Source organism: Gopherus evgoodei, chromosome 10, assembly GCF_007399415.2.
Source record: "Gopherus evgoodei ecotype Sinaloan lineage chromosome 10, rGopEvg1_v1.p, whole genome shotgun sequence".
Taxonomy (NCBI): domain Eukaryota; kingdom Metazoa; phylum Chordata; order Testudines; family Testudinidae; genus Gopherus; species Gopherus evgoodei.
The window spans coordinates 2,345,984-2,360,571 of record NC_044331.1 but is presented as its reverse complement, the minus strand read 5'-3'; the positions used below and the strand labels follow the sequence as shown (position 1 = coordinate 2,360,571).

The following is a 14,588-nucleotide window of genomic DNA, read 5'->3' as shown; positions in this document are numbered from 1 at the left end:
TAGATGTTTAGACAAAGAAGAATAAAGTAACGTGATTAGCAATTTGAATACTCCAAGGAAGCTAGGACCAGAAGAGAAAGCAAAGGAAAAGGGATGCACACGTGACTGTTTACTTTCTTGTACAATGTTTGTCAAATGTCCAAAACAAGCTCTGTGGATGAAAGTGTGATTCAATAAAGCACTTAAACACGTAATTAACTTTAATTAAGTGTTTAAATGCTTGAATCAGAGTCTTAGGGAAGCTGACACAGTGTCTTTAGTTTACACTTGGTTGACAAAGACCTGCCAACAGAAGGATGCCTTTGATCAATATTTGATCAGGCCTCAAAGAATTCAGACTTTTAAAAGGTTCTGAGAAATAATGAAAGATATTTTCCTATGTAGATGGAAGGTGAAACAATTGAATGTCAACTAACAAACAAAACCGTAAAATGGAGGCAGTTACCCTTCTATATAAACAGTACATTAAAAAAAATAGAGCCTCCACATGTATTGCACATTGCAAAATCCTAAGAAACTGTAATAATCTTTCATCCGAACATAGTTCTGCTGTCAGAAGTAAAAATGATCAAAGCTAGACTAGAACATGTGCAAAACACATAAAAGGACCATACAAACCGCAGGCTGTAGTGAAAGAGAGCAAACAAAATCACCAAGAATTTACAGTAGAAAGAGGATGTTATGTGTCTGATAAATTCTCTACAAATAAGAAAATGAGAGTAAGTGACACAGTTACAAGATTAATTGCATAATAGTGAAGTAACGCAAAAAGGGCCCAAGCCTGAATACTTCGTACACCCGACCACCCCCGTTATCAGCGATAATTTTGGGTTGTAATTAGCTGTATATGATATTCTAAGATCAGAGCAGTACTTAAGCCTTGTCATTCCACCCCGTCATAGAATCCAATAAAATGAAAATCAGGAAAAAAAAAATCTGATTACACCTAAGTGAAGTAGATGGAAAGATTATGTAGATCAGAAGTGTTTGACATTTTTAGAAGCTTAATTTTTTAAAAAAGCCATTCTCTCAGCAAAGCACGGTTATAATTGTAAAAATCAGATTTGCAGCATGTTAACATTCAAGTATTTAATATGTATTATGGAGCAGTCTATATAAATTAGTTTCGCTGTGAATCCAGATAGTACCAAATCACCAATTTTCCCCACATTTCCTAGAAACCAGACTGCAATATCTCACATTCTAATTTTCCTCAGTAATCTAAAATCATGACATAGATACATGTATAAAATGAAATGTGTACTTTGCCTTAACCAAAAATACCAATTTTGTAATAGTTTTACTCAAAATGGTGTAAATTAGAACGCAAATGCTTAGGAAAATGATTCTAATCAGTGGTAACCGTGTACCATTTTATTGAGTCACAGAGCATGTCCATGATTAACTTATTCAAGGTAGTTCCATTATGCTAGATTTATTTAGCAATGAATAAAAAAAATCCTAATACGATATAACATATTCTTTATGGTAATTTGAAGAAGTTCCACTCTGAAGAGGAGTTCATTGTTAAATTAACTTAAAAAATTCTTAGATTTGCGTTTGAGAGGGAGATTAAAAAATAATAATTTAAAAATTGTGGGAGAATCTTGCAGCCACTCAAACACAAAGTGACCATTCTCAAATCTGTAACTGTATCCATTATATTAGCATAAAAACAGGAGGGGTGGGAAAATTCTGGGGTTCACACGTCTGCGCAAAATCATATATATAAAGGTAATGTTATGTACATTTTATTTCAATAAAGACATAAGACAAACAGCGTAAAGATGCCCAGATGCCCTAAAGATAAATACATTTAAAAGATTCTCATTAAAATGAATCTGTAGTATTTCTTTCCTGCAAGCAAAATACCTTTCTTTAAATACAAAAAAAAAAAAAAATCAGTATTCTGAATTGCAAATGCTTTTTCACTTTTTTTGCAGAAAATCTGCCATGATGACTTTTTCTTTTTTAATGAATAAGGATTTTCCACAAAACAGGCTTGCTCTACATGCTAATTTTTTTTAACAGTTCATTGACACAATGTGCTAGCTACATACACAACAGATAATATAGTAAGAAAACACTCAACCTGATGAAAAGTTAAAATCTTCATTAATACACTGGAAAAAGTTGACATAACTCATGCCTTTTAAAATCAAAAATACAAAATTAAATGTTTTCCTAAAAAGATTTTCCTTATTTTAAGGACTCATTTGAAAATGAAGCTGCATGTAATTTGTACAATAAAATTGTACAAGTAAACAGGTAATATACATAAAAAATTAATTGACATACTTCTCAATTATCAGCTGTCCACCTTTAATTTCCAATACTGTACTTTCTTAACAAGCATACAAAATATCAAACTTCTCTTTAGAAAAAGTGCCGTTCTGTGACATCCTTTACACAAAAACAGTCCAAGCCTGTGGCATGTTAATGCAGTCGAGAGGCAAAGCATCCTAACTTTTACAAATTATACCTTCCATAAAAAGCCTCCTGAAAAGGAGATTACACACCATTATAAAAATATCAACCTCTTGTGATAGCTGCATTAGAGAACCAAGGCTTGAAGACTATTTCCATATAGCATAGAAAACCACTATGATAGCATATTAACTGCACTGGTGGCATGGGAGTGTACTGTATCACAGGATTATGCATAGTTACTATTAGGTACCTTCATTGTTACGCAAAGTTTAAAACTGATTGTAACAAACAGCATAACAGGAGGTACCACCAGCCCATGCAAAACATCTTAAAATACTGAGCCACTGTGCAGAATACTTCATTCTTGGAGGAATCTGAAGGTAGCAGTAATTGATTTGCATCAAACCCAACAGGTGACCAAATACTTCTCCTTAAAGATTTGTATGCACAGTATAATCTGAGGTATTCCTTGTCCATCAATTGAGCGTGCCACTGCAAGATATTGTCTGTCCAGAGTACATGCCATCACAATGGTTTAAATATTCTGAATATTAGTAATTCTTATATTCTTATCTAGCCAGTCTCTTGATTTTTGAAAAGATTTCAACTACAGTAGAATATTACAGAAACAAAATATAAATGCAGGTATTTCTAAATGAAACTTACATGGACTAAAACTAGAGAATATTTTTAAACAAATATACAGTATGCAGGCAGACAAAGCAGGAAAACGGCCATTCAATTGTATAATAAAAAACTAGTAAAATTTGGCTATTTCCAGAAAAACTATGAAGCGCCTCAACTAAAAGGAATGCATAATGAAATTCTAAGCTAATACAGGTCAAAAATGTAAAAAGGTTATAAACCTTAACAGGAAAAATAAAACAACTTTTACTGGCCATTCCTGTTGAAATGAGAATCTTAAAGTAACAGAAAAGTGGCTACAAACCCACTTAGAGCACCAAACAGAGAGAAAATAAGAGTCCATTTTCAATCTCTGTTATATCATAAAATCCTGTGTTTCTACAGGTCAAACTGCTGGTGGCAGAAACAGAATTCTTTATAAACTGCAGATGTCCTGTACATAAAAAAATTTCATTGGAGTTGCACTAGTTCTAAAGACTTTTCTGTTCTCGCCTACCTACTGTATTGTACTGTATGTATTCAATCTGAGATATAGAAAGTCTCTTTCTGTAACCCTTGATTACTGTTGGGCACCAAAGATAAGAAAAGCAAGACGGGGTACAAAAATGCAAAATTTCAACAGTAATGGCAATGTTTTTGTTTTAGTCCAAAAGGGTCCTGCATTTTCTCCCCCTTCAGTAATTTGATAAAAGGCTTGGTGTTTAATCTGGGGGTAGCAAGTCATGCAAGCGAAATCTGTCTCTGATGTGAGGTCGGACATCTTCATTCTGTAGAAAAAAATAAAATTACAGTTTTTGAAATAATAAATGTATCTATACTTCAGATTTTAAGAGTTATGTTTGTAAATTATGTTAGTATACATAATAATATAACCCCATTTACAGTGATTTGTATTTTCAAAGAGCTTTACAACATTAACTAATTAACATTCACAAAAACCCAGTGAGATAAGTAGTATCTAAGTTTCACAAATGAGGAAACAGATGTGCAGGAAGGCAAGTCACTTAACTGAAGGTCCCATGGGTAGTGTCAGAGCTGGTACTAATCTTCTAGCCAGATACTCAACCCAACACATTCTGCTTTTTACTAATAAAATAATAAGTACTCTCTATACATATTTTGGATTATTGTCCAGACAAGACAGAGTTTTGGAAAGTTCCTAAGTAACATTTTCAGAAGTTTCCAAGTGATGTAGGCTCCTAAACCACTTAGTCAATTTTGAAACTACCTAGAGTGTATATGAAAAAAGATGAATATATTACTCACCAGCTCTACAAGTTTCTCCAGAAAAGGAATTAATTTTAGGAGTTCATTGTCATTTTTATCCATGAACCAGCTCTCTATAGGAATTCCATTTGAAAGCTAAAGTAAAATCACAGGTATGTTAATTTTTATGCTGAATATCTCTGGAAAAGACCACTGATGATATAGTGCATTTTATGTAAAACATATTTTTTGCCAACAGAATTTATCAATACATATTTTTTGCTCTAGAAGTTGTTTGAAAATCCACTTGTAAAAAATTTCCTTCCTTTGCACAAAACTGTTACAAAGGAACACTAGTGATACTCTAGTATCACTGACATTTTTAGCACTAAAACCTCTGTTGGACTGAAGTACATAGAAATGTTCAGAAAGTGTTCAAATATAGGCAGATACTGCAGATTTATGTAAACTGGGGTCAGCATTGGTTTTACAGATGCAGCTGAAGTTGAGTTTAACAGCTACTTGTTGAAATTAATGAGACATAAAACTGACAAAATTTGTATTCTGGTAGTTTAGAACATAAAATTCCTTCAAAACTGACATACAGAGTAAATACATTTTTAATTCCACCATTTTGAACCATTTAGATATTTCAGAGGAAACTCACTGCCCATGTTGATTGTCAACGTACAATTTATAAGGATATTACCATGCAAAAGGCAGAGAGGCCCCTGGAAATAACTGCATCCAAACACCAGTACATATTAGTAACCGTTGACTAAGCAACCAGGTATCCAGAGGTTGTTTTCCCCTTTGCTCAGTGAAAACTAGGCTATAACCCTAGAGCTCTCAAAGCTAATAACAATAATATATGGAGATATACCTATCTCATAGAACTGGAAGGGACCCTGAAAGGTCATTGAGTCCAGCCCCCTGCCTTCACTAGCAGGACCAAGTACTGATTTTTGCCCTAGATCTTTAAGTGGCCCCCTCAAGGACTGAACTCACAACCCTTGGTTTAGCAGGCCAATGCTCAAACCACTGAGCTATACCTCCCCCCATGCATGGGATTTCCCCAAGAAATATTAACAGATAAAGGGACTAACTTCAGCCTTTCTGAAGCTCAAGTCCCTGAAAACCTCTGTGTACCACCCACAGCTAGACAGCCTACATGAGCAATTTAATAAAACTCCAAAGGGAACGTTGAAACGCTTTATTAGTTATGACCCCAAGCACTAGGACTGGCTAGTCCAACCGTTCCTTTTTACCATAAGGGAGGTCCTGCAGGCCTTTATGGGGTTCTCTTCCTTCAAGTTATTTTATGGCCACCAGCTGCAGGGAATTTTGGACTTGCTCTGAGAGGGCTGGGAGGAACAAAACGTAGGTGCTTTAAGTATGATTCAGTACATCATACAACTAAGGGAATGACTCAGAGATGAGGGGTGTTCACCAGAGGACATTTAAGAAGGTCGAATAAGTGCAGGTGTAAAATTATAATGAAGGGGCATGACTATGGGTCTTTTACCCGGGTGACCAGGTCCTTTTACTGCTTCCTTTGGGCAAGTCAGTTAATGTCCAGTGGCAGGGTCCATATGAAGTTATTAAACAGGCAGGGCCAGTGGACGATGAGAGAAAAATAATGGGCAGAAGGAAGGAAACCAAAATTTACCATGTGAATCTTCTTAAACCTTAGAAGATGCAAGGAAAACCTGCTGATAACTCCCTTCCCTATGGAGCCTGAACTAGGACTCCAAACACCCAGTGGCCAAAACCCGACACCAACTCTTGCAGGTTAGGGACTTACCGCTGTAAAGAGGAAAGGAGTACTTGTGGCACTTTAGAGACTAACAAATTTATTTGAGCATAAGCTTTCATGGGCTACAGCACACATGCATCGATGAAGTGGGCTGTAGCCCACGAAAGCTTACGCTCAAATAAATTTGTTAGTCTCTAAGGTGCCACAAATACTCCTGTTCTTTTTGCGGATACAGAGTAACACGGCTGCTACTCTGAAACCTGTAAAGAGGAGGTAACTCTTCCAATTAACCAATGACTTTGCTACTGTATTTTACTTCTGCCCAGGGAGAACACAGTTAATACAACACTACCTAGAGCCCATCTCAGGCTAATGTGTCAGGGAGAACCCCAAGTCCTTACCATGGAGGCTGTAGGATACAGTCTGAGAAGTCATGATGCAGGTAGGGATAACCAGGGGGTCAAAAAGTGAATGGAGGAACCCCATAGTTGTGGTTCCCAAACTGGACAGTTCGGTTTTGCATCAATTTCAGGAAAGGGAACTCCATCTCAAAATTTGATGCCTATCTGATAATATGGGTAGACAATTTATTAGAGTGGCTGGGACCAGGGACTAATAAACTGATGAAGGATTACTGACAGATCTCTTTATTTCCATCTTCACAACAGAAAACTTCTTTCTTAACCCCATTAGGCATTTCAGAAGTCCATGGAGCCACAACAGATGTTTTCCAGATGTTTATGAATAAAATTATCAGCCCTCATCATCAGTATGCTATGGCAGCGGTTCTCAACTGGAGGTCTGCAAGCCCTTTCAGCGGGGCTGCAGGGCTCCGTAGCTGAAACCCATCAGCCCCAACTTTTCCCAGGCATTCATACTACATGCAGGCACCTCAGATGTTGACTTTGGCACTGCGCTCTTGCAGAACTTGATGGGGGGAAAACACCTGATCCTATATCTGAGCAAGAAGCCATTCCATCAAGAAAAGTCCCACTGATTTACTGAAAAGGAGGCATTAGCGATTAAGTGGGCTGTGAATTCCCTCAGATATTACCTGCTGGGCAGCCCCTTCTCCTTGATCACAGATCATCCTTCTCTATGCTGACTCCATGACGTGAATGAGTGAAACCTGCACATAAGGTGGTGGAACCTAATCTTACAGCCCTATAGCTTCAGGGCCTGCTCGACCAAAAGAGAAAAGCTCATGGCATGTGGCAACACGATATCACACCAGCAGAAGAAAATGTCATACAAGCAACTCAAGGTTGAAGCCCAAAGGAAAATCCGTGACATCAGAAATAAGTTGTGTCGAGAAAAGGCCAAGGAGATTGAGCTTTATGCTGATAAATATGACATGAAGACTTTTTTTTCAGAAGGGCCATTTACGGTCCATGCTCCCATGGACCCACACCACTCCAAGCCCAAGACAGGTCAACGTATTGTAAGGATAGCAAAGCCATCAAAGCCAGATGGAAGGAGCATTTTGAGTTACTCCTGAACTATGACTCAACTGTCCCTGATGCTACTATCAAATCTATACCTCAACATAAAAAAGAATCTCTTGCAGACACCCCTGTGCACCCCCCCGAAGAAGTAACACAAGACATTACGCAAACTAAGAACAACAAGGCAGCAGTGCCTGATGGCATACCAGCTGAAGGCTACAAGTTTGGAGGTGAAGAACTGGTAAGGAAGCCCCACAAACTTTTTCTTCATATCTGGTATAAGAAGATTCCGGAGGACTTGAGAAATGCTAACATTGTTACAATCTTAAGAAAGGAGATAAGTCAAAGTGTGGAAACTATAGAGGCACTGCTTTGCTATCTACAGCAGGGAAAATCCTTGCCCGTATCCTCTTAAATCGATTATTTCCCCTTGCTGAGAAAATATTGCTGGAATTTCTCAGTGCGGTTTTAGATCATCCCGTTGGACAACCAACATGATCTTCGTTACCCGCCAAATCCAGCAAAAATCTCAGGAGCAAAATCAGGAACAGTACTGTACTAACTGACATCAGAAAAAGTCCTTTCCTTCAACTGACTTCAGTGGGTTCTGGATTAGGATCTTGGTTCAGAAGGCCACTTTACAATGTGAAATTGAACTGTGCTGACTGACATCAGCTGTGAGCAGTGGATTTCCCTGAACTAGTGCTGAATTTATAGATAACGAAACTGTATCACTAGTAGGCAGACTATTGTTTTCAACACCAGTTCTATACTCTAATGTAGAGGGACTCTGGAGAGTAATCTCTCCACTTCCCTCATGTCTATACAATTATGGAGACTGGATTATATAGAGAACATATTTTTGGACTAAATCTGGATCATGGAATGTATACTGAACACCTCTAGTATACAGAAGTATGATAGTTGTATACACTTCCAAACAGCAATTTGTTTGCTCAGAATTTTTCTACTAGTTCTGAAAGGATATATTTTGTGAACACCGCCCAAGTCAGAGAATCCTAACAGACTGAATTTTTCTGAATTTCCAGAAGACGTAATTGATTGAGTAAAAGTGTTAAAGCCCTTCTTATCATTAAAAATAATCAAAATACAAAGGAAATGTGAGTATGGTGAAGTATTCTGAAGAACATCTGCCACACAGAAATTCTTTTCACTTACATTATTTTACTTTTTTAAATTATACTATTTTTGAAATGGTCAAGTAGCACCTAAAATGCTAAAATGATCCTATTAAAAAAGAACCCTACATATTTTGAGGTGAATTTATTACAAATGAGTTAGGTGCTTTTTTTTTTCTTCACACCTAGCATTTTCTTAATTTACCTAGTTAAATTAAAAGTTTATGTTTTCATTTTCAGAGAAGGTTTTTACAAATTCTACAAAGTGTGACTATCACAAAAATGCTTACCTGATAGGCAAAGGCTTGTGGTGAATTGTCAATTATGATGGTTTTTGAAAGATCTCTACCAAGGATATTTAAATCCTTTATATAATTTCCTTGTACACAAACACAATGCTCACGGAAAAGTCGATGCCTATGGGTTAAAGGAAAATTAATTAATTTAGTAACTTAGAAAATATGTTGCATAGAGAAAAAGAAAATTAAATGCTGCCAAGTGTTATGGAAGTAAAAATCTTATTTTTTCTTTTCTGATGTACTTAGCTCTTCTTAAGAAGCTGCCCTTTTAAAAACTCACTCTCTCTTTTGGGCTATTCTTTCATCATCAAAATTCTTAGCAAATAGGTAGACCTTATCTTCAAGTATTGCCATGCCTTAACATGGAACTTGTCTGTTCCTCTAAAAATATAATGTTTAAAACCAAAGAGATGGATTAATACAATTCTGTACTTTTTTTTGTAATTCATTTACCCACGACAGTTAAGATACAGTATCTGGCTGTCAGTGAGGTCCTGCTTTTTAAGCAGTTTTCCAGATGAGTTGACAAAGGCATACAAGGACCTCAAGTGACTTCCCAAGGTCACACAGTATGTCAGGGGTTAGCCCCTTAATGGAACCCTGGCTTCCAGTCTTTGCTCTAACCAGTAGAGAACAGAGCCTCCCTATCCCTCCCTGTACCTGCCAGAATAGAAAATATTAGAAGGACTGCTTTCTGTGGAATATTACCTGTGTTGGCAATTAAACTATTTCAGTTACAATAGCTTAAGAAAAGCCTCAAGGCCAAAACATTCCATCGACTGCTTTTTTTCCTCAATTATCCTGCTCCTATTTAATTCAACAGAGAGAGGCCGCATAATAACTAGAAATGTTCGGATAGTGTACAAGGATTCAGGTTGTTTAAAGTAGTATTAAAAATACAACTGAAGCTTCATCACCTTATCAACTATAGAATAAACTGACTTTCAAATATAGGTTACATTAAAATCGTATTACAATCTAAATGCATCTTTCTAAGCTTTACATTTTCTTATGACAATCTCTCTAAGGCTGTTCAACAATTTAGGAAATCTGATTAAAGGAAATTAAAAACAAAAAGCTGTATCTGAAATGTTTAATTTCACACAGGGGTGGAGCTCCCACTGTTACTATAAATAAGCTGGTGGCTCAGCGACAAACAATTTGATATGTAGATTCTGAGTCACATGTGTGGAGTGCCTGACAAGTTTACCTTTAGGCTAAAGTCAAAACTAATCAAGCCTTGATGTTAGCTTTCCGGGCACATAAATCACAAATGTGCATCCAGTTCAAATTCTTAGACTATTGTTCAGATGCACCACACCATTTCATTATATCTATCCTGTCCCAATAAGTTTAAAATTGCATTCTGAGTCATACAAATTAGAGCTGTAAAAGCCTTTTTCAGAGAGACTTGTGAAGTATTACATAAGTTACTCCCATTAAGAATGAGATAGCCATGTAACCTCCCACACAGTAACGGGATAGATTCCTTCAGTACTTATCATTCCTTTTTATATTATTCATATTTGAGTATATTTAAAGACTTTCATCAAAAACAAATTTATAATGCTGACTAAATGAGACAAAATGCATCTAAAAACATTTGTTTAGGTTTCCTAAAAAGAATCTAAAAGAGTATTATTACTGCATGTTAAGGAAGACACTGGCAAGATGAATATAATAGTGGTGAATTTGTGAATAAACAACTGTTTTAAAGATACACGAAATATGTCCAGATTCCACACACCAATACTGAAGATCTATTTAACTGAAACAAATACTTTAGACTCCATAAATAGATAAAAAGTACTTCTGTATTTATAGTCCTTAAATATAAACTCACAGATTTCATGGCCAGAATGGCCCATTGTGATCACTTAGTCTGACTTTCTGTACAACACTGGCTGTACAACTTCCCTAACGTAATTCCTAGAGCTAGGCTAGCATATGGCTAGGGTTGTCAGGATTAGGTTTTTATCAGTAAATATCTGTAAATGTTGATTTCACCATACACACACAAACCAACAACAAAAATGTGCATTGATAATAATCAAAATGTAGACAGGTAAAGTAAGGAAAAAGCTGCTTGAGAACTTATTAGAGTTTGATCTGAGGATATTTATTTTGTATATTTTGACATGGGATGTTGACAATTTGTGTTTTAACAGTTACAAAGCTTTAACTTTTTGAATCTTAATATTTATCATTAAATTACTGTATGAGAACCCTATTATCTGACTTTCCCATAATCGCCTGCAATCGTGAAAACTTAAATCAATAAAAATTAAAGGAAAAAAAATGCCTAAAAATAAACATCAAATTCTGCCAGGCCTAAATATAGCATGTAAGTGTCCCAATCATCAACAAGGGCTCTGCTGTGCTGTACATACAAGTAATAGAAAGACAGTCCCTGCCCCAGAATGCTTAGTATTTACATAAAAATATCAATTACGTGAAATGCTACTAGAATACTGAAGTTTTAGAAAGTATAAAATATTTGGATTAAAATAAGTTGACAATATATCTTTAAAACCTTGAAGTAAATTATGATTGGTGTCCCATACTTTAAAAACAACAGGAGAAATCCTGATCTCACTGAAGTCAATGGGAGCTTTTCCATATACTTCAATGGGGCTGGGATTTCCCTCTGTTTTCTGAGCTAACATGATGCAAACAAGAAGTTTACAAATGAGCTCTTGGGCATTTCCTAACCAGAGAAGGCTGAAACTATTTATTCTCCTTAATAAAGATATCACATTTTGAATGGATCCCTGAGGATTTCCCCTTTTTTTCTGCTTTAACTTTCCCATCCAAAAAGTCTATCATCCTTCCAGATGAGGATCACTATGCAAATACCTCCAACGACATTTCCTTCAAAATCTTGAGGAATTGTTCTTGAGCAATGCAAGACACTCCCCTACATCATAGCCCAGGGTTCAGGTAAAGAGACAAGGAAATGAATAAGGCTAAATAACTGTTACCAGAATCATCAACAAATCATTTCATGCTTGAATGAAAGATGCAAATATTTTGATCCTGCAGATAACAATTTAAAATTAATTTTATGAATTGTCCTTTTAAAAGTAGTTCATTTTAAAAAGTCATCAAATAATGAATTATTTTCTGTCAAAATCTATTTGTTTTCTTGATATACACTTAAAAATCAGTCAAATATTGATGATGTCACAGAGAAACAGGTTCTAGAAGAATTACATTTGTAATGAGTAACTCTCAAATATGTTATGATGGATCAAGGGATACATATGCTTTTAAGTATCAGAGTGGAGTACAAAAGTGGTTAGGGTTTATGTCTCTAGTATCCCTTGTACAATAATTCAAGTACCTTTCCACCTCTCATTTCCCCCTTTTATGCATACACGCTTGGTCAATTCAGTGCGGCACACTACAACAAAGAAGTTAATGTGTCATGATTTATTTCTTAATTATAATTTTGTGAAAAATAAATTGGTTAGCCTAACATTAGATATTTACATGAGTTTTTAATCAAGTTTACCTGACCAGTTGCTTTTTAGGGTCTAGTATGTTCAGTAACTTGTCTGCATACACCTTCTTAGAAGCAGTAAAAAGAATGATCTATAAATTAGAGGAGGAAAAAGTTGCATCATTATTGCATTATTTAGCATCATATAAATGAGCATATATAATATAAAAAGAAATTTCAGGGAGATATCCAAGTATTATTACCTCATAAATCTGAGACATACGTTCCAGGAATTCTCTGAAGAACGGCCTTAACCTCACATAAACCTATAGAAATAAGAGACGGGTTTAAATAAATAATACAGAAAGATTCAAAGTGGCTTTACTGTAGGAACAGCTGAAGCTACAGATAGTCTGTACAGATTATTAACTAAAAATGGTCATTAGGAACACACTGAACAGAAATAACAGATTACTCATATAGTAATATTTGAGCATTCAAAAATATTTCAACCAACTTGCAATACCACTCAACTCTTCTATGAGTGAAAAGTTAAAATGGTAAAGTAATCTTTAACTGATTTACTGGAAAACTTGATGAAGTCAGAAATCATTTTAAAAATAGAGGAACCAGGCAATTTCTTAACTAAAAATTGTATTTTGCAACTCTAATCCCTCAATCTGCTTCAGGTTCTGTCAATCAGCAGCCACACTGAACTTCAAAAGAAAATCTTAGCCACAAAAGAAACTGCACTGTCAAATGGCAAACCATCAGTGTTACCCAGCATAATCTTAGCTGCTGCACCTTGAACATGGCAGAAAATCTAAAATTGAATTAAGACGACGAATTCTTAGGATTTTAAACAGTCTTATGCCACTGGCCTTGCGACACTGGATTTTACAATTGGCAAATGGACATTTCTACTTCTGCTGAGTAGGGATGAGATACTGGACACCAGGATCAGGGAGGCTACCAAAGGGCTAGGAAGAGGATCTTGTCCTCTGTTTACCATTTTTACAAACTCGTTTGCATATAGAGTTGCACCAGTTTAAGTAAAGGTGTTATTTTAAACCAATTAGTTAAACTGGTGCCAAAGACAAGGCAGGCACTTTTATTATCTTTTAAAACAGCTTTATTTTTGTTTACCCTTAAGTCAATTAGGAACAAATTTAAGCTACATTGAAACAAGTCACTCTTGTACCAAAATAAGAGTGTCCACACAGGGTTTGCACTGATTTCACTAAACTGGTGTAAATTTTGTGTGTAGGAAAGGCCTGAGTTCTCAGAAGGAATAAAAAGGGAACTCCACAGATTAACAGGAAGTTCCATATCATCAACAGTCGTATTGCAATGGATCTTGGTCTTCTGATGGAAGCACACATTTCTTGACTACTGAAGACCAGATCTTACTTGAACAGAAAGCTTTCTACAGTGTTTGTAGCCATAACCAGCTTCTTATCAGGTCTAGGATTTTTCCTCAGCTTTCCAAATCGGTCTTTTGTCCTACTCAAAGGATCCTCTTTGTAGATCCTATATTGGACTCAACAGCAGGGAGAGCCCTTCTGCCAGAAGACAGATTTCTCAAAATGGAGCAATGCCTATGAAGATCCAAAGTTGCCCCACACTGATGATAAAGTTCTTCCTGGATCTCAAAGGGGTTTGCAGCAGCCACTATCTACATGACTTCATTTGCCCTTCTGACAATGATACCTTTGCAACACTGGACATCCCTGTCTACGGTCCAAATTTGGATGGTCTTCAGTTGTGTCTCACCATGTCCCAGAAAATTACAGCCTCTCTACACACTGGTGGTCAAACAGGACCAACATGCTCAAAGGTGTGCAGTTCACTCCTCCAGGTCCATGCTAGACAGTGACTTCAGATATATCAACAAAGGATTAGGGAGCACACTTGAACAACTTAATGGTTTAAGGTCATTGGTCTTCTCAAGAAAGAACACTGCACAGCCATGTACTGGAATTAAGAGCTATTCACCTGGCCCACAGATCGTTCCTTCTTCACTTGCAAGGGAAGATTGTGCGGGTAGTAACAGACAATAAATTGGCAATGTATTATATAAACAAACAAGAGGTTGCTCCCTCTGCCTCTTTGTATGCAGAGGCAATAAAGAAATGGGATTGGTGTATCCGCCACAACATTTACCCTGTAGCAATATATTTGGCAAGGGAAAACAACATGGTCACAGATCACTCCCAGATGCATGAG

General features: G+C 36.3%; 1 protein-coding gene across 4 annotated transcripts in view; it reads right to left on the bottom strand.

Annotated features, from left to right (window-relative positions):
- Positions 1-1,343: 1,343 nt before the first annotated feature.
- CTDSPL2 (CTD small phosphatase like 2) overlaps positions 1,344-14,588 on the bottom strand; it is a 72,546-nt gene continuing 59,301 nt past the window's right edge. For all 4 annotated transcript variants that reach the window (XM_030577910.1, XM_030577911.1, XM_030577913.1 and 1 more), the window contains 5 exons: positions 12,626-12,688; positions 12,435-12,514; positions 8,912-9,038; positions 4,342-4,437; positions 1,344-3,842 (listed from right to left, as the gene is read on the bottom strand). In XM_030577910.1, the coding sequence (XP_030433770.1) occupies positions 3,777-3,842; positions 4,342-4,437; positions 8,912-9,038; positions 12,435-12,514; positions 12,626-12,688 (432 nt within the window). In that variant the 3' untranslated portion in view covers positions 1,344-3,776. The remainder of the gene's footprint in view (positions 3,843-4,341; positions 4,438-8,911; positions 9,039-12,434; positions 12,515-12,625; positions 12,689-14,588) is intronic.